Source organism: Rhinoraja longicauda, chromosome 22, assembly GCF_053455715.1.
Source record: "Rhinoraja longicauda isolate Sanriku21f chromosome 22, sRhiLon1.1, whole genome shotgun sequence".
Classification (NCBI taxonomy): Eukaryota; Metazoa; Chordata; class Chondrichthyes; order Rajiformes; family Arhynchobatidae; genus Rhinoraja; species Rhinoraja longicauda.
In genome coordinates, this window is record NC_135974.1 from 19,367,383 (window position 1) to 19,386,766 (window position 19,384).

Sequence of the window (19,384 nt, forward strand, 5' to 3'; positions counted from 1 at the left end):
CTCAGACCTGAAAATCAAGTAGAATGGAAGGGTGAAGAGCCAAGGGATCAGGGGAAGAATGCAAATTCATTTATCAGCCTTTGTTCTGGGGAGGTAGTGAGTCTCCATCACTTTCACAGAGAAACCTGATTAAAGCAGCTTTTAACTTTTGCACATTTGAGTAAGCACTCTCAACTTGTTTGAGCAATCTAACATGTATCTTCTCTTTACCAAAACTCTTTATTCTTGAGCCGTGTTACTAGTGTGTAAGAATGTAGGATGTGGAAATTGGTGCCCTTGGGCTACAGGTTGACAGCTTCTCACTACTGCATTACTTCTGCTTCATTGTTGCTGTGCAGAGGGCAGATGTGTGCTGATGTCATTTAGTGATGAAAAGAACAATAGAAGGAAGCAAATCTTTTCCATTTGACATGTATAGCACTCCCCATTTCATACACTTTTAGATGACAATCTACAAAACGGCAGGTTAACAGAAAATAAGTGTGCAATGGAGAACCGATGTTCTCTCAGTTTGAGTATTTAGGATTGAAATATTGTTTTGAAGGGAAGAATGCTTGTGATATCTGTGTTTGATATTTTATGGTGAGAACATGATTTGTTTGTGTCAATGCAGTAAGCATCCCCCTCCCACTTCTCCAGCTATCCCCTGAAAGGTTGGTAAAGGTTAGGCTGCCCTCCTCATCCACATTCTGGGCTCGCTGTGCAATGAAAGACACAGCCACCCACGGCACTCCAGCAAAAAATCTGTGCCGTTCACAAAAACATTACCTTTTAAACCAATGGCGTTCTCTAACAATGGAACCATTTTTGTACAAATTCTAATCCTCAACATCTTTGTTTTATATTTGAAGATGTTATGCTGGCTTTATTTTATCAAGATATCTCCTAAAATTCAGAAGAAGAACATGCTTTTTTTCAGAAGATAGACACAAAATACTAGAGTAACTCAGCGGGACAGGCAGCATCTCTGGGGGAAAGGAATGGGTGATGTTTCGGGTCGAGACCCTTCTTCAGACCCGAAACGTCACCCATTCTTTCTCCCCAGAGATGCTGTCTTTTCCACTGAGTTACTCCAGCATTTTGTGTCTATCTTTGGTTTTAATCAGCATCTGCAGTTCCTTCCTACATATGCTCTCTTTCAATGTTTATTCTTGCCTTTCTGCAGTGTCTGAGAGATCATCATATTCAAGTCATCTTCTTGTATCCACGTGTCCAGCAGGCTATTTAGTGGGAGGGAGTGGGGGAAAGAGCGGCCATTACAGTAGACCCAGTTCATCTTGTCCTCTGCTAACATTACTATATTCCAGTTGCAAGAGCCTGGCATCAAGAGGTGCTCTCCAGCATTTCAGCGGCTACATCTGGTGCTTTTGTCCCAGTGGCAGATTTGCATCTTCTGGAGAAAAAATACAGATCTATAACATTAACCGTGCAATCAAGGTTCACATTCAAAACAACCCAATTACAAGTGTACCGTATGCAATTAACTGACACTAACATAATCAAGCATCATAGAATATATACAACACTTCATTGAGGTCTGTTGGATAAAGTATAATTTCCTCTGTTGTGTTGAGAGCTTCCGATATAAAAAAATAAACAGTTTCAACATTGAAACTGCACAGGCACTGCTTTTCCTTTGTGCAGTGGTGCACAGTTGAGTTTACAGCAGACTTAACTGTGTTAAACTGAGCTATGACAAAGCAGGTCATGAGTTACCTAATGTCAACCATTGCAGCAACACTGGGGCTCCACAGGAAAATTGAACAAGTTCCCGTCTTCTGATCATCATTGCCTAACCATTATTCTGCACCTTTAAACGTCACGTGAAGGTGAAATTGAGTTCAGCTGTGATTGATAAGGGCGTCACAGTGGCACAGCAATAGAGTTGCTGACCTACAGCACCAGAGACCCAGGTTCAATCCTGACTACGGGTGCTGTTTATATAGAGTTTGGATATTCTTCCTGTGAGCATGTGGGTTTTCTCTGGGTGCTCCAGTTTCCTCCCATGTTCCAAAGATGTAATGGTTTGTAAGTTAATTAGCTTCTGCTAATTGTAAATTGTCCTTAGTGTGTAGGCTAGTGCTATTGCTGTAACATGAATATCTTCACCTGGTAACAAGAATTAGTGGGATGAAGTATGGACCTAATTACAAGCCATCGTACACGTGGGGTAGTCTCCCAATAAAAATACAGTAACAGAAACGAATGACGGTTAGCAAGTAGTATGGCTTCTGATGCTATCAATTCCAGAACAATATTTAGGTTAGTGGTACAAATGTAAAATATTACGGTCAAAGTATTACAAAATGTTGGAGTAACTCAGCAGGTCAGGCAGCATCTAGGAGAGAGGGAATGGGTGACGTTTCGGGTCGAGACCCTTCTTCAGCCTGACCTGCTGATTTACTCCAGCATTTTGTGATACCTTCGATTTGTACCAGCATCTGCAGTTATTTTCCTACACGGTCAAGGTTTTGTTCACTGTGAGGGCATTGTGAGATTGGTTCATGGCATTTTTTTCCTAATTTGAGTGACCTTTTGAACCAACATAAATAGTTGTAAAATGATTGATTATTTTAAGAAAATCATCATTTTTAAATAAAAGTAGCTTTTTAAATAGACAATATTGGGTAAAAATATAGAATTTTGAAAGTGATTGAACAAATTCATTTTGTCAAAATATCACGTAAAAAATAAATAAATGAGAAGCCAAGATCAATAAAGGTAATATTGATGTTGCAAGCCAAGGTTAAACTTTAGTATCAAAGAGGGAGTGCTCTTGAGAGACCACATATTGGCTAGAGGCAGAGTAACGTGAAAAGTAGGTCACTGAATAGATAAAATGAGTTCGTTTTCTTGCTCTCAAGGCACCACAAAAGAGACATGCTTCACATCCTAACTGCAAGTTCAATTATCAGAGTCCATTAAAAACCAGACACACAAATATCATTATCCTGATTGTATAAGGTGGCCAAGATTGTAAGAAAATTGTTAATGGAATATAGCAAAGATGATTTACACTGAGCTAAATAAATTGGAGCTTTTCATTCCAGTATTAATGCTGCGTTTCAGAAATAAATATGGCAAATATGCTTTCATCAAGAAAAAAAAATAATGATATGCTCCTGACCAAACAACGAATCCTAGGACTAAACATAGGACTCAACAAGGTAAATTCTGAGTTGCAGGTTTCATTTCTTTGCACCTAAACAAAACCAGTTGCTCGTGTCAGCTTTGCAACCACCTATGCAGCAGACTAAGTTAAGGATCAAGCAACAGGAGCCCTCCAGTCTGATGCACTATTCACTGCTTATGAATCTCTGTGTATAATGGAATAATGAGAAATTATGCATTTGGGTCAGCAATCCAGGTGGTGAACTATCTACAAGTTGTATCACAAATGACGTGAGCATATTGTCAACCTAGCTTGTGACATTAACCAAATGGCAAAGCACAGTAGCCCAGATTTCAGCATACAGTGCTGGAAGAGTGAAGAGTTAACATCAATCCTAATGCCAGGCTCATTCAATAACAGCCCTGCCTAGGTGGACCTTGCCCATTACTAAACTAGGGGAATAGATAGGGTGAATCCGCAGAAGCTTTTACCCAAAGTAGAGGACTCAAGAATCAGGTGTGCATAGATGAGAGGGAATGATTTAAGAGGAACCTGAGGGGCATTTTTTTACTGAACAAGCTGCCTGAGGAGGTAGTTGAGGCAGGCACTATAACAGCATTTACGAGTCGCTTTGACAGGTACATGGATAGGAAAGGTTGAGAGAGATATGGGCCAAACACAGGAAAATGGGACCAGTGTAGATAGGGTATCAGGTTCAGCGTGGATGAGTTGGGCTGAAGGTTTGGCTTCCGTGCCCTATGACTATAGATGCTCAGACACTCAACTCTCTCCAGGTTATTTAAACAAATGTATTTCTCTCCATTATATTAGATTATTAAGTTACCCATTATTTTTAAATATAATTATCAAGGGTCAAGAGTGTTTAATTGTCATATGTGCTGAAATGAAATAATGAAATTCTTACTTACAGAAGCACAACAGTTTTGTAAACTCAGTGTTTTATGTAGCCCCTAATTAATACACCGCAGCAGCTTTTTCCAGCATAGGCCAATCTTTCTCTTTGAGTATTTAGTTCAGCTCTGTTTTTACATCTCCCGGCCTTCCTTCATTCTCAAGGGACTTAAGTGAATCCCGTGGTACAGAATGGGAAGGAAGTTATCCCTGTTGTCTTGGTCATAGTTAATCCCTTACGCAATATTATTCAAAGAGATAATGTGAGATTTATTCTGTGAGGGTTGGTGTGCTGGCACTTTTCCCACATTATAACGGTGATAGTGTACTTCAGATGTACCCCGCTGGCTTTGGGAGTTTCGATAAAGTATGTGCGATGCAGTTTTTCTTACGTCCTTATCCTGAATAATATCTTTACACAGATTGTTGAAGGCCAATACTGCTGCTTTATATAAGCATGCGTCATGGCCCAAGCTTCTCCATTATGCTTTTGTAACCTGGCTTTCGTTTTGCATTTATTAGTGTACTAGACTTTGCTCATAGCTAATTATTGACCGATCCTGCTTCTCCCCTATTATTCTGCTGTATAGCATTGATCTCGCAGTGGTTTTGTTCCTTGCAATTAAATATACTGATGGATTTATTCATACTCATGCATTATCAAATCCGGTATTCTTCCTGGATTGGACTTTGATTGTATCTTCTCCCATCTCCACATCTTCTCTTGTGTGCTGCTGATAGACAGTCATGAATCATATTTTATATGATGACCTGCTCATCAGCAATCTGATAAATCTGTAAAGGTGTATATAGTACATTGCATGTTTGAAATGGTTGTGGTGTGTGTATGTTACACAAAATATTACAATACTTGATAGCATATATTTCATTATAAATCAATAGTTGCTATTATTTAGAATGTTCTATGCTACAGAACACAATCCAGTTCAAAAAAACAATTTGCAAGTCTGTATATATCTTAGGATTCTGAAAGATGTTCTCACTGATGCAGCATATTGATTTTTCAATTAAATTAGTTCAACCTACCAGACAAAATAACGTGAAATTCAGCATTTCATGCCTTGATGTCTTGAAGAATACTTGGGTCTTTGAAGCTACTGCAGAGTTGATTTGTATGCATGTCCCGTACTAGTGTGAAGGGAAAGTTTATCCGAGTTAATTTAATGGTGCTGCATGGCAGCTCCTCGTGTATGCAGGTCAGTCACGTTGGTTCATTCATTTGCCTCATTCTGGCGAAAGCAATGCTGGCATGTCTTAACATTTCTGCTTCTGGTCTCTGCTTCGTTGAAGAAAGTCTGAATGTTTATAAGTTAAACATTTTGCTTTCATGGCCACATCTTCAAAATTACCTCATTAGATCTTGATACATCCACACTTACAGTTAGTGTTGCACAGTGAACATTTAAAGATATTTATGCTTGGCATTGTCAAGACTATGAGGCAAGAAAATATCTAGTGGTTTTTGTTTTAATGGAATTGAAATATGCAGCATAGAAACAGGCTCTGTGGCCCACTAAGTCCACGCCGGCCATCGATCACCAGTTCACACTAGTCACGTTATCCTACTTTCACATCCATTCCCGCCAACCTTAGGGACATTTTATCTACAAACCCACACATCTTTGGGATGCTGGAGGAACCACTAGGGACCATTTACAGAAGCCAAATAACCTACAGACCTGCACGTCTTTGGAATGTGCGAGGAAGTGGCACCCCTTAGTCAGGATCAAACCCTGGTCTCTGGCTCTGTAAGGCAGCAGCTCTTCCGCTGTGCCACTATGCCGGCTGGTTGGCAAGGTGAGGGGCAGTGTCATCACTATCAGCGTTAAGGAATTGTTGATGCCGGTTAACAAGAAAAGACACAAAGGCCTGGAGTAACTCAGGGGGTCAGGCAGAACATGGATAGGAGACATTTCAGGCCGGGATCCCTTTCCAGACTGAATGACGTTTTGGGTCGGGGTCCTTCTTCGGTCTAATTGAATATATTCTCCAATTTTTGGTTAAAAAAACCTCAACCCCTCTTCTTCCCCTCGTCCTCCCCTTCCATCTATATTCTTTCCTCTGGCTTCACAATTTGCACTTCTATCCTTATCACACACCTTTTGTCTTTTTATCACTGGCCTATGTTCCACCATCTGCCTATCAAAAGCCCCCTAACCTGTACTCACCGCTAACTCACCAGGATTTCTCTTGTTCCTCCTCCGTTCCACTTTTCTCCACAACCCCCCCCCCCCCAGTCCGTGTGATGAAGCATACTGACCGGAAAAGTCACCTATCCATTTTCTCCAGAGATGCTGCCTGACCCGCTGAGTTACTCTGTCAGCTTTACGATCTGGTCATGTGATGGATGGCATGATTCAACTGACATTTTCTGGACTTTGGTCAGCTGATTTATTTGCCATATTCCATTTAGATTCTGTTCAGTAAATAAATGTGGAGTAAAAAACATTACTAATAATGCTGATCTTAAGATCTCGGGTTTATTTATAATTGCCCTCCTCACCCTGACTGGCCTTTTTGCAAGCCCAGAATCACAGCCACATGGTTAGGTCATGCTGCTTAAAAATACCTAAAGAGCCATTAAACTCAAAGCTAATCAGGAATGCCCAATAAGTACCTGGTTTACAACCAAAGCAATGCCATGTGAATGTAAAATAAATCCAGTTTCATACTGATCATTTTAATGTAATCTGGGATTTCAATTGCTTTCTTCTCTGAACAGTCCATATCGTGGCAGAATTACATCATTGGGAGGGAGCCTTTCATTGGCAATAGAACACAAAACAGTTAACGTGGACATTTGTAAGTGGGGTACATTTTGTACAGTAAAATCTCAGTCCAACAATTGCAATAGCAGATAATGTAGTGTTTACAACTTCGCCAAAAGAGTCCCCGAAATTCCTCTGATGTACAGTTTGTATAAATCTCCTGGGCCAGATCAGATATATCAGAGGACAATGTGGGAAGTTAAGAAATAAATTGAAGGCACCTGGTCATATGAGTCATCATTAGACACAGCTGAGCTGCCGGTAGACTTGGCTAGTGTTTTGCCTCTATCTAAGAAGGGCTGCAAGGAATATCCTAGGAACTATAGACCAGTGATCTAACATCCATGATAGGTAAGCTACTGGAAAGTATTCTGAGGTATAAAATATATTTGCATTTTAATAGACAAGGGTCGATTAGGGATAGTCAACATGGTGTGTACGTGGGAGATAGTGTCTTACAAATCTGATTTGAGTTTTTTGAAGAAGTAACCTAAAAGATCGTTGAGGGAAAAGCCTTAGATAAGGCTTTCTGACAACTGATCTGCACTTAGGCTAGGGAAAAGGTTAATACTTGTGATCACAATTCAGTGGTCTTTGTTAAATGCCTTCAATGGTAAATTAACTTGCAAACACACAGTCTTGGTTCATGCCTAAAGAATACTCACATGGGTCCAAAGTGAATCAATGATTGTGGTCGAAGCATTTTAATGACTTTATTTGCTAAAATTAAGTACAGTCTGTGCATTCTGATTTTTCTTACTGAACAGGAGTCTACTCTGAAGGAGGTAATTGCACACACAAAACGTGGATGTTTAAGAAATGATGTTGAGGTTTATTTCCAGATTATTCGCTTGAAATATTAATTCAGAATGTGCAGTTGGTGTCGCAGTTTAAAGTGCAATTCACTGGCATTCAGCTGTACAGAATGGGTAACTACAAAATCAGCCCATGATCTGAGCTTAGTTATCTTATCTTATCTGAGCCAGTTAGCAATGAGGATGCCACAATAAGAGACAGTTGGAACACAATAGCAGAATAGAATTAGTGAGGGAATAAATTATCTGTGCTTTGCTCTTCCTTGCTGTTTAGTGACCGGTGCAAGAAAAGGCATTTGTGCCCACATTGCCTGAGCACCTATTTCAGTTTGTCCATCATGTTACTCTTCCCAAATGAAATACTGCTCTCATTATGTAGTTTACTTGTAAATATACCCACTAGCACCAATGGGCATCTCAGTCTCGTGAGCATAGTTCACAAGTACATGACACCAGGACTCTCTGCCTTTCCACCCATGACTTCCTTCAAGTGAAGATAGAAAAAGTTGAAATGAGTAAACTTTTTACATTTCAACAATTTTCCTTATCAACTTTTAAGGTGTTATCCAAATCTCCGAACATGGCAGAATTTCACGTCCATAATCACGCCTATTTTTGATAGATATTCTCAGTGTAGGTTCAAACACAATAAAATATTGAGCAAGGATATATAAGGTTAGACAACACTGAGACTAAATTTAAAATGAAGCCCCTCTCTCATTGTTTGTGTATATATCTGCAATGATGACAACAGCTGCAAGGGAATGTCTGGAATCACAAACATAGCATGCTAACATTCTCTGCTGTTAAAAATCTTGGCCTTGGAACTGGATCCTCAAGCAAAACCAGAAAAGCAACCAACAGAGCAAATTAAAAGTGGCAGTGGGCAGATTCAACCTCCAGTGAATTTTGTGCTAAATCTAATTTAACGGTCTTGAGAACAGTTTCCCTGTAAACGCACGATGCATTCAAAATGATTTTCCAGCAGAGTGCTGTTCAACATAACAATGAGCTTCCGTCCTTGGTATTATTCACAGTTCTGCTATGACTGTAAGCTACATGTTTCTGGTATTGCAAACACTTCATTGAACAATCTTGTGCCAAGCAAATTTTGCCTGCTGTGTTGGAGGAGAGGGAACAGACTTGGAAAACACTTTTCAATTCCTCTTTGGTGCTTGCACAAGTCTTCAGTTGAACTGTGCTGTTGTTAATCTGTAATTTGAATCTAAAGGGACATGAAGACCTCCCCAAGTCCTGACTTGTGTACAACCTGAACATATGAATGAGCATTTTGGAGACTGATGGTGGGGGGTGACAATGGATTTGCTGGCAGCTGTGGGGCTACAGCCATCTTCTGCTATGTGGGAACTCGGTTCATGGCAATATGATTTAAATGTCCCAATTTAACTCTGCATTGACATGGTTGGTCTGTTTTTATTTAAATATACTGCTGGGCTGCCTCATTTTTGACTTACAAACTGTTTGGTTTATGCTCAGTTCCCAGAAGGCACCCTGTTGTAATCTGGGGTGCATCTGTTTTGGGAATGTTTAAAAGGTGCAGTGACACTGTGTAACCTGTTACTCTCAACAAAACACTTTACATATGCAGTGCTTTCAGTTCTGTTTCATTACAAGTTGGTATGAAATACATTTCAGTGAAGCAGGACAAGTGCGATATTGCACCATGTAAACAAAGTTGAAGGTTATTGATTTCCCTGTGGCAGTCCACAAGAAGACTCATTTGTAATTACTGCAATTATAATCGTCTCCTTCTTGAAGATGATCGAGGCATCACTGAGGTCTTCTGGTATGTCTTTCCATTTGCAGATGCGGAAGATGAAGCTGTGAATTTGTGACTAAAGGATCTCTTCACTTATGTTTAGAAATTCAGAAGAGATACCTTCTGCTTCCAAGGCACTCATGTTAAGGAATGGAGAGTTCTCTGAAAAGCTATTCCAGAAGAACTAACTGCCTCTAAGCTCCCTATTAGACTCTCCTCTATGCTTGACATTCATTGTAGTGAGCTCTTGGATGTTTGGGCTTGACAGAGCTGCATGTCATGGTTATCAATGATTGCTTTATTCCTTGTGCTTTTCTACTTTTCTTTAGGCAACGGGTTTACTGTGCGACCTCAGCCTTCAGCTACCAGTTTCTTATTCCTTGTTGTATACTGTAGTTGAGTTTCTAATCAAAAAATGCCTTGTGCTGTTTTAGCTCCTGGGTCTTCTGTTCATTCAAACCAGCTTTTCGTGTTTTCTGGTAGAGAAGCAAAGGGTCTGTTCAAGTGTTAATTACTATAAGAAAATAACTGCAGATGCTGGTACAAATCGATTTATTCACAAAATGCTGGAGTAACTCAGCAGGTCAGGTAGCATCTCGGGAGAGAAGGAATGGGTAACGTTTCGGGTCGAGACCCTTCGAATAAATCAAGTGTTAATTACATTTGACATCAGGAGAGTGCAGATGCTGTGAACACCTTGCAGCTCCTGTGGGCTGGAAGTCACTAGGTTGTCTGCGAGATGCAGTGTTTATAGGAGGGTCTTTGAGATTTTCAACATTGAGTTTATTACCACTGTGATTTGGGGCCAGGCTGATGAAGATAATGGATGCCTTTCTGGGGGTTTATGTGTCACCTAGCTATGCTATCTGCAACTAATTGAAGGAGAGTGGGTCTCAGCTGACGATCCTAGAATCTGAACTGCAATATAATAAAAGTTACACAAATGACAATGGTATCTGGGGAACAACCCATATTACACACTGTAGGCAAACTAAAGATCTTTTACATTTCCTTCAGCTAAATTTCTTCTGTAACTTGATATTGTGTATCAGCAGAATCAAACTAGAAGTGTAGAGTTATATGAAGTATTCTGCTTGTAGAGTAATACCTCTTACAGGAACAGCCCTTTCAGCCCACAATATGCACGCCAAACATGATACCAAGTTAAACTACTCTCCTCTACCTGCTCGTGTTCCACTTCCCTCCATTCCCTGCATATCCATGTGTCCATCTAAATGCCTCTTAAATGGCACTATCATATCTGCCTCCTCCACCACCCCTGGCAGTGCATTCCAGGTACTCACCACTGTGTGTAAAAAAAAAAAAAATCCCACACACCTGCTTTAAACTTTGCCCCTTCCATCTTAAAGTTCTGCCCTCTTGTCCTTGATATTTCCTGTGTATGCCTCTCATAATTTTATATCATTTCCGTTCTACTTTATCCAGGTGCTTACTGTCTATCTGTGTCTGATTACGACAATGCAAAAGGACTGAATGTGAAGCACTACAAGATTCGCAAACTGGACAAGGGTGGCTTCTATATTACATCACGAACACAGTTTGATAACCTGCAGCAACTGGTAGTCCACTACTCAAGTAAGTTCGACAGAAAACAATGACTGTACAGACTGTGATGAAGCTATCTTTCCATGTAACAATGGTGACAGTAAATGGGTGAAATGACATTAGTGTTGTGCATCTGTCAATGAATTCATTAAACAGCTGGAGTGGCAGAAATAAAACATTGCATAAGTCACTGGTACTCTCTTCACAGACCTTCCACTTCACAACTGAAACAGTTGTCTAGAAAACAGATCCTAAGGTTTCTTGTTTCAGACTGCAACAATATTGAATTTTAGATTTAAAAAAGAACATAATGAAGACATGAACTAGAACCTGCAAATGTCTTAATTATTCAAAAGTAAATATTTGTAAAATTCTCACTTTGCTTACGGTTTAAAAATTAGTAATGGGGAAGTCAGAATAACTAGTAATGCCAGAGTGAAACTCCCAATGAACCATTTCCCCTGGAGTCTCATTATAATCTTGAGTGAACCTGTACATTTGTGGCGTGTACATGCCTTTGAGATCTGCAGAACAAAGCACATACATCTAAATAGAATGAGCTGCCATTAGTCTGGCTGCCTGCACATCCTCTGAGAGTCTGTGAGGGGAATATTGCAGAAATCTTGCTGAAGAATAATGAACCTATAATACTCCTGGCCTGAGAATAAATAGGAATCTGTTTTCAGCAGAAATTCTTTATGTGCACAAATAAATAAAACAACATACGCTAACGTAAGAAAGGAGCTTGCAAATCTCTAGGATATATGCTTTAATTGGGATATTCTTTGTAGCGCAATACATGTTGTTTGACATGTATGGTATTCACTGACTTACATTTCTTCTTTTGAAATAACTCCTCAGTTTTAAATATTCATTCTTGTTTCAAGCCCCTTCAAGACGTCACTCTTTCTGTCTGTGATCATCTTCAGACTTGCGAGCCCTGATTTTCTGCATTCTGTTTCTGATCTTTTGATCACCAAATTTAATCACTCCACCCATTGAAAGTAGCGTCACAGGTAGATTGGGAGTCAAGAAGGCTTTCAGTACATTGGCCTTCATCAGTCAGAGTACTGAATATAGAAGTTGGAACTTAGTGGGGTAAGTAGCATATGTGGAGGCTAATGGTTGGCTTTTCTGGTTGAGAACCTGCATCAAGAACTTTTTCAAAGTCAGCATGCTTTTGAAGAGAATTCCCAGTGGAGTTATAAAATGTCCATATCCATGCTAATATATCACTGGTACTTAGAGCCAGACTGTCAAGTTGGTTTACAAAAAAAAAACCACAAGGAAATCAATCCAATTTCAAAACAGACACAGTGACCTTAAGACCCAGGTATGTGTTCACTTTCCAGATAGTTGTCAGTAGAAACAAATTTGTAAAAGTCAGCATATATTTGTAACTTACAGAACTGTAGACTTGGATGGTTTGATTTTGAAGTACTTATAGTTTAGTAGACAACGTTGCCTCTTGGAATAAATTCTGAGTAACAAAGCCGCTATTTGCCAGAAGATGCAGTTTGACAGACTGCAAATTAAAGCAACATGATTTTTAATTTAAAGTATATCCTAAAGAATACCACAGTATTTTCTGATACTGCCCGCAAAGTTGAACCTTGGCTGTGCCCGTGTCGTATGATGGGAGCTGGTCAGAGTTTACATAGTGTACATTGGACCAAGAGCTTTGAAGGTTCGTGAAGTATTTATGCTGTGTTGTGGTCTTCTTTTACAGAGCACTCTGATGGTCTGTGTCATCGGCTGACAACTGTCTGTCCAACAGTGAAACCGCAGACCCAGGGATTAGCTAAAGATGCTTGGGAAATCCCAAGGGAATCATTGCGATTGGAAGTGAAGCTTGGGCAAGGTTGCTTCGGGGAAGTATGGATGGGTAAGAGACTTGGCGGTATTTTAGTTAAGAGTAGTGGGCTATTTAATTGTGTTTTTGGAAAATTTACATTCATGGTAGAATCAAGAATAACTCTTTTAACCTACTTTGTTAGTGTCTAACAACAATTTTAAATGTTATCTTTCATAACATAATTAATAATAGATTGAGACCATTTGGAGTCTAATTTACTTATTTTTTGAATGGATGTTTCTATGCTGCCTTATTGCTGGTACCATTGACCACATTAAATAGGAGCAAGAGTAAGCTGCCCAGTCTGTTCCATCGTCCTTGGTTGATTTGCCCCAGGCCTAGATTCCTCTTCAGTACCAGGTCCCTATAGTCCTCAATTCTCGTGTCATCTACCTCTACTTCAAAAGCCCCAATAATCCAGCCTGCACACTCCTTATGGTAGAGAATGCTGAAGGTTCACCACCTTCTGTGGGAAGAAGTTACAGTGCACCACAGTTATAAATGACAGCCCTCTTATCTTGTACCCAAGTCCCTTTGTTTGAAATTCTCTCACCATCACGTCACCCGCACTTGGTATCTTATATGGTTTAATAAGATCACCCCTTGTTCTTTGGAATTTCAAAGAATGCATGTCGAGTCATTTGTGATAGGACAGCTCACTCATTTCAGGAATTTGCCAAGTGAATGTCTTCTGGACATTCCAATGCCAATTTTCTTTTTAAATAAGAGGACCAAAACTGTACTCCAGCTACAGCCTCACAAACTGCATAATTATTGCACTACTTTACTTTTACACTCCAACCTCATGCAATTAAGACCTGTATTTCATTTCCTGCTACATCTTCCCACTGATGTTTTTTGTTTCATGCACAAGAATTCCTAGATCCTTCTGTACTTCACCCATTCACCATCTCTCTCCATTTCGACAGTGCCATTTGATTGCTCCTATAAAAATGCATAACTTCACACTTTCCTGCATTAACATCCATTTGCCACCTTTTTTGCCCTCTCACCCATCCAATTCATATTCTGTTGCAGAGCGTAAAATAGTTTAATTGCATCTTGCTCCCCTAGCTCTCTTTCGTGTCATCAGCAAATCTGTGCCCCACCCCTTTCCCCGATTGATTAATATAAATAGTAAATAATTGAGAGTCAGGGACTGATCCTTGCAGAGCTTCAATAGTTGCACCTTACCAGTCATTACTAGACAAAAGCAGAGATCAGGATTGATTTGATTTTTTTTTTTGATTTAGAGATACAGCGCGGAAACAGGCCCTTCAGCCCACCAAGTCCACGCCGCCCAGCGATCCCCGCATATTAACACTATCCTACACCCACTAGGAACAATTTTTACATTTTACCCAGTCAATTAACCTACATACCTGTACGTCTTTGGAGTGTGGGAGGAAACCAAAGATCTCGGAGAAAACCCACGCAGGTCATGGGGAGAACGTACAAACTCCGTACAGACAGCGCCCGTAGTCAGGATCGAACCTGAGTCTCAGGCGCTGCATTCGCTGTAAGGCAGCAACTCCACCGCTGCGCCACCGATTGAATCCTCGTTGCTAGAACTATGAGGCAGCAGCTGCACTACCTGTACCTCTGTACTACCTTATATGTAAGATCACATAAGCTATCTAAACTGTGATGGATTTATAAACTGGTGTAGTTACAAACTTCAGAACAGTGCCTAGACTGTCTGAAAATCTTGCAATTAATTAAGGCCAATTAATTAAGATGTAGTTAATGAAGTTTTCACTGGAGCCTTAACTGGTGCTTTTCAAACAACGTGTTGTCAGTCCTCGCTGAGCAAAGGGAAATTTAAATTAAAACGGCAAAATGCTAAAAATATTGAACCAGTCAGGCAGAAGGAAACAAAGTTGACATTTCATGCCCTTGACTGTTCATCAGAACTAATACGTTTTAGAGCTCCAGCCATTCCTTGATTTACAACAGGAATATATTTCTGAAAAACATTTTGTTAATTGAAATTTCATATGTGGGTACGTCAAGGTGTGGGTATTCAGATACAGTGTATTGGGAGACAAGTGACACCTAAGGAAAAAAATATTTGTAAATAGAAGAGATGTACCTCCAGAGTCATTGACATTGCAGTGATGACTTGTAAATTGAATACGTAACTCAAGAACTAGCTGATAAAAGGGTTTATGATCCAGAGGAAAGTGGAGGTGGGGCAGACAACCAAAGAGAATGAAGATAAAAGAAAGTCTGAAGAAGGGTCTCGACCCGAAACGTCACCCATTCCTTCTGTCCTGAGATGCTGCCTGACCTGCTGAGTTACTCCAGCATTTTGTGAAATAAATACCTTCAATTTGTACCAGCAGCTGCAGTTATTTTCTTACACATAAAAGAAAGTGGTGTTGCTGCAAAGAAATAAGTCGGACTGGAAAATTGTAAATAATCAGTTTCAGTCAATAAAGAAAATTGCTGGAGAACAGAAATAAAAAGTCTAGAAATATTGAATGTGTAGGAAGGAACCTCAGATGCTGGTTTATACCAAGGAAAGACCCAAAATGCTGCAGTAACTCCGTGAGTCAGGCAGTATCTCTGGAGAGAAAGAATAGGTGACGTCTCGGGTTGGAACCCTTCTTCAAACGGGTCAGACCCATGGAGTTACTCCAGCATTTTGTGTCTATCTTAGAAATATTGATTGTTCACTTGACCATGTCGATAAGGCTAGCTCAGAGAATGAGGTACTGTTTCTGCAGCTTACATTGTGCTTTAAGGAGCATTGCAGAAGATAGAGGATAGAATTTTGAGCGCGAGTAGATGAAGGATGGAGAATTAAACTGATGGGTGATTGAAAGGTCATGGTGCTTTCAGTAAATAAATATCAAATCCATGGAATTCTATGATGTATAGCAATGATTTGGAGTTTTTAAATTGTAATCCTATCGCTAAATGTTTAAGGGCGTTGTTACTGTCGTGGCTGGAATGCTTTAGATGAAGGCTCTGATAATGACTCCTTGTAAGCACAAGAGGCAGGTAGCATCATTCAGTTTAGTTTAAGTTTAGATGCAGAGCGTAACCAGGCCCTTTGGCCCACTGAGTCCGCGCCGACCTGCGATCCCTGCATACGAGCACTATCCTACACAAATCTTTACTATTTGTGCATGGGGAGAGGAACCAAGAGACAATGAAGAGCAGAAAGTACTCCTGTTACTTTTCAGTTTGTATTAACCCTCGACATACATTGTTCTTTGTTATAGGAACATGGAATGGAACAACAAAGGTAGCAATTAAGACTTTAAAACCTGGTACAATGTCCCCAGAGGCTTTTCTGCAGGAGGCCCAGATTATGAAAAAACTTCGGCATGACAAACTGGTGCAGTTGTATGCTGTTGTCTCCGAAGAACCAATCTACATTGTTACTGAGTACATGAGCAAAGGTATTTACATGTGAAATGTATGTGACTAACATGCTGTTATATTTATCATCACTAAAACAAACCCTGGCATTTTGTAAAACCAATTGCAAAACCAATGCAAATATGAATAGAGTCTGGGGACAAAATATAGTCTGATATTTCTCCTTCAGAGAAACAAAATCACTTTACAATGGTTTTGCTTTTTAGTGTGATAAGATTTGTTTTCCTTGCAAAATTAATTGGAAATTAAGCAATTGCAAGCCCAATTGGAATGGGCTTTTGTAATGACTCATCTAAGAGATTATGATTCATTGTATTATGATCCTTTCTAACTTTGAAGGTATGAAAGAAGGTCTCGCTCAAGTTGACTGGAGCAGGTTATTTGAGAGGAAAGGGGGATGTTTTTAAAAGTTTACTGAAAAAAGCTCAGGATGTGTACGTCCCAGTTAGAAAGGAAACTTGGCTGATGACGGAAATTGAGACGTTAGTTAAAAACAAGAAGGATGCATGGGACAGGTATAGGCAGCTGGGATCAAGTGCATCCCTGGAAGAGTTTCGGGAACTAAGGACTATACTGAAAAGTGAAATCAGAAGGGCAAAAAGGGGCCAGGAGATAGCTCTGGCGGGTAGCATTCAGGACAATCCCAAAAGATTTTATAAATACATAAGGGGGCAAAGGGTAACTGGAGAGTGAGTGGGACCTCTCAGAAATCAAAGCGGTCACCTCTGTGCAGAGCCATAGGAGATGGGCAAGGTCCTAAATGAGTACTTCTCCAATTTCCTCCATCCTACTGTCTTCAAGGAGAAAGACAGTAGGATGGAGGAAATTGGAGAATTTACTGGAAGTGTCTTGAGAGCAGTCAGGATTACCGTCGAAGAAGTACTGATGGTACTGTCGTGTTTGAAGGTGGACAAATCTCCAGGGCCTGATCAGATATTGCGGGAAACTAGAAAGGAAATTGCGGGAGCTCTGGTTGAAATTTACGAGTCATCCTTAAATACAGTAGAGGTGCCGGAAGACTGGAGGGTGGCAAATGTTACGCCTCTTTTCAAGAAGGGCTGCATGGAAAATGCTGGGAACTGTAGGCCGGTGAGCAACTGGGGCTGCAACTATTTACAATATATATTAATGATTTGAATGATGGAATTAAAAGTAACACTAGCAAATTTGCAGATGACACAAAGCTGGGTGGCAGTGTGAACTGCGAAGAGGATGCTCGGAGGTTGCAGGGTGACTTGAACAGGTTGAGTGAGTGGGCAGATGCATGGCAAATGCAGTATAATGTAGATAAAAGTGAGGTTATCCACTTTGGCGGCAAGAACAAGGAGGAGGATTATTATCTCAATGGTATCAGATTAGGAAAAAGGAAAGTGCAACGAGACCTGGGTGCCCTTGTACACCAGTCCCCGACAGTAAACATGCAAGTACAGCAGGCAGTGAAGAAAGCTAATGTAATGTTGGCCTTCATAATGAGAGGATTTGAGTATAGGAGTAAAGAGGTCCTTCTGCAGTTGTACAGGCCCTGGTGAGACCACATCTGGAGTACTGTGTGCAGTTTTGGTCTCCTAATTTGAGGAAGGACATCCTTGCTATTGAGGTAGTGCAGCATAGGTTTACGAGGTTAATCCCTGGGATGGTGGGACTGTCATATGAGAAAAGATTGGAAAGACTCAGCTTGTATTCACTTGAATTTAGAAGGATGAGGGGGGATCTTATAGAAACATATAAAAGGACTGGACAAGCTAGATGCAGGAAAAATGTTCCCAATGTTGGGGGAATCCAGAACCAGGGGCCACAGTCTAAGAATAAAGGGGAGGCCATTTAAAACTGAGATGAGAAAAAACGTTTTCACCTAGAGAGTGTGGAATTCTCTGCCACAGAAGGCAGTGGAGGCCAATTCACTGGATGCATTTAAAAGAGAGTTAGATAGAGCTCTTGGGGCTAGCGGAATCAAGTGGTATGGGGAGAAGGCAGGCATGCGTTACTGATTGTGGATAATCAGCCATGATCACAATGAGTGGCGGTGTTGGCTTGAGGGACCGAATGGCCTCCACCTGCACCTATTTTCTACATTAATTGCATGAAGGTGCCACCATCTCTGGGGTCCCCTTCAAATTGCATTGTATCCTTATTTGGCAATTAATCACCACTCCTTCATTGTCACTGGCTCTAATTAGAGTCATAGAGATGTACAGCAGCGATACAGGCCCTCTGGCCCACTGAGTCCATGCCAGCCATCATGCTATCTATACTAATCCTAAAACCCCCACTCTGTCTCCAAATAGTACTGTAGGAATATCTTCACCTGACGATTGTAGCAGTTCAAAATGGTGTCTCATTATCTTCTCAAGTGTTATTAATGATGAATAATAAATGCTGACTTGGCAGCAATCAGCACATTCCAAAACTGAATAAATAAAAATAAAAATGATAAAGGCTGCATCATTTCTGGTCTTAAAAGTGGAATGAAACTTGGTGCTGTGTCTAGATGTGCTGCACCTGGCCTGGGAGTACTTGGCAACGAAGCTCCTCATTTCAACGAGCCTGAAAAACAAGACTTTATTGTGGCCTGTAATACACCTTTGATAAGCAGACAGCTAAGGATCAGAAAGAAAAATTATTAAAAGGAATTCCAGTCAAAGCCTGAAGTGTTGTATTCTTGTTTAATATTGCAGGAAGTTTGTTGGATTTCCTCAAAGGGGAGATGGGCAAATACTTAAGACTTCCACAGCTGGTTGATATGGCTGCTCAGGTTAGTCCTAATGTTGTTAAGAGCTTAAAAGAAAATGATTTTCAATGGTCCCACTGGCCTTGATCGATTTTATATTAAACAAAAAAGATATACAATCATTAGTATGAGTAATGAACCTCCCACAGGAGACCACAATATTGTGATACTTTACCAGAAATAACATGTACCCTGTACAACAAAGGACAGTTGAAAGATATCGGGAATAGAAACAGAAAATGCTAGAAATACACAGCAGGTCAGGCAACATTTGTGAAGAGAGAAACAGAAATAACACTTTGGGTCACAGACCCTTCATCAGAACTGAGAAGCTATTGTTTCTGGAGGCAAGGAGAAAACAAAACTATTAATACAGCAACATCTTTCCTGGTTTTTTAGTGCTGAGAAAACTTTGCAATAAGTTTTACTGCCATTTC

The 19,384-nt window shown here is 40.3% G+C and overlaps 1 protein-coding gene across 4 annotated transcripts in view; it reads left to right on the plus strand.

Moving 5' to 3' along the window:
* Window positions 1-19,384, plus strand: part of LOC144604464 (proto-oncogene tyrosine-protein kinase Src-like) — a 128,968-nt gene that overhangs the window by 90,612 nt on the left and 18,972 nt on the right. For all 4 annotated transcript variants that reach the window (XM_078418919.1, XM_078418918.1, XM_078418920.1 and 1 more), the window contains 4 exons: window positions 10,855-11,004; window positions 12,704-12,859; window positions 16,060-16,239; window positions 18,895-18,971. In XM_078418919.1, the coding sequence (XP_078275045.1) occupies window positions 10,855-11,004; window positions 12,704-12,859; window positions 16,060-16,239; window positions 18,895-18,971 (563 nt within the window). The remainder of the gene's footprint in view (window positions 1-10,854; window positions 11,005-12,703; window positions 12,860-16,059; window positions 16,240-18,894; window positions 18,972-19,384) is intronic.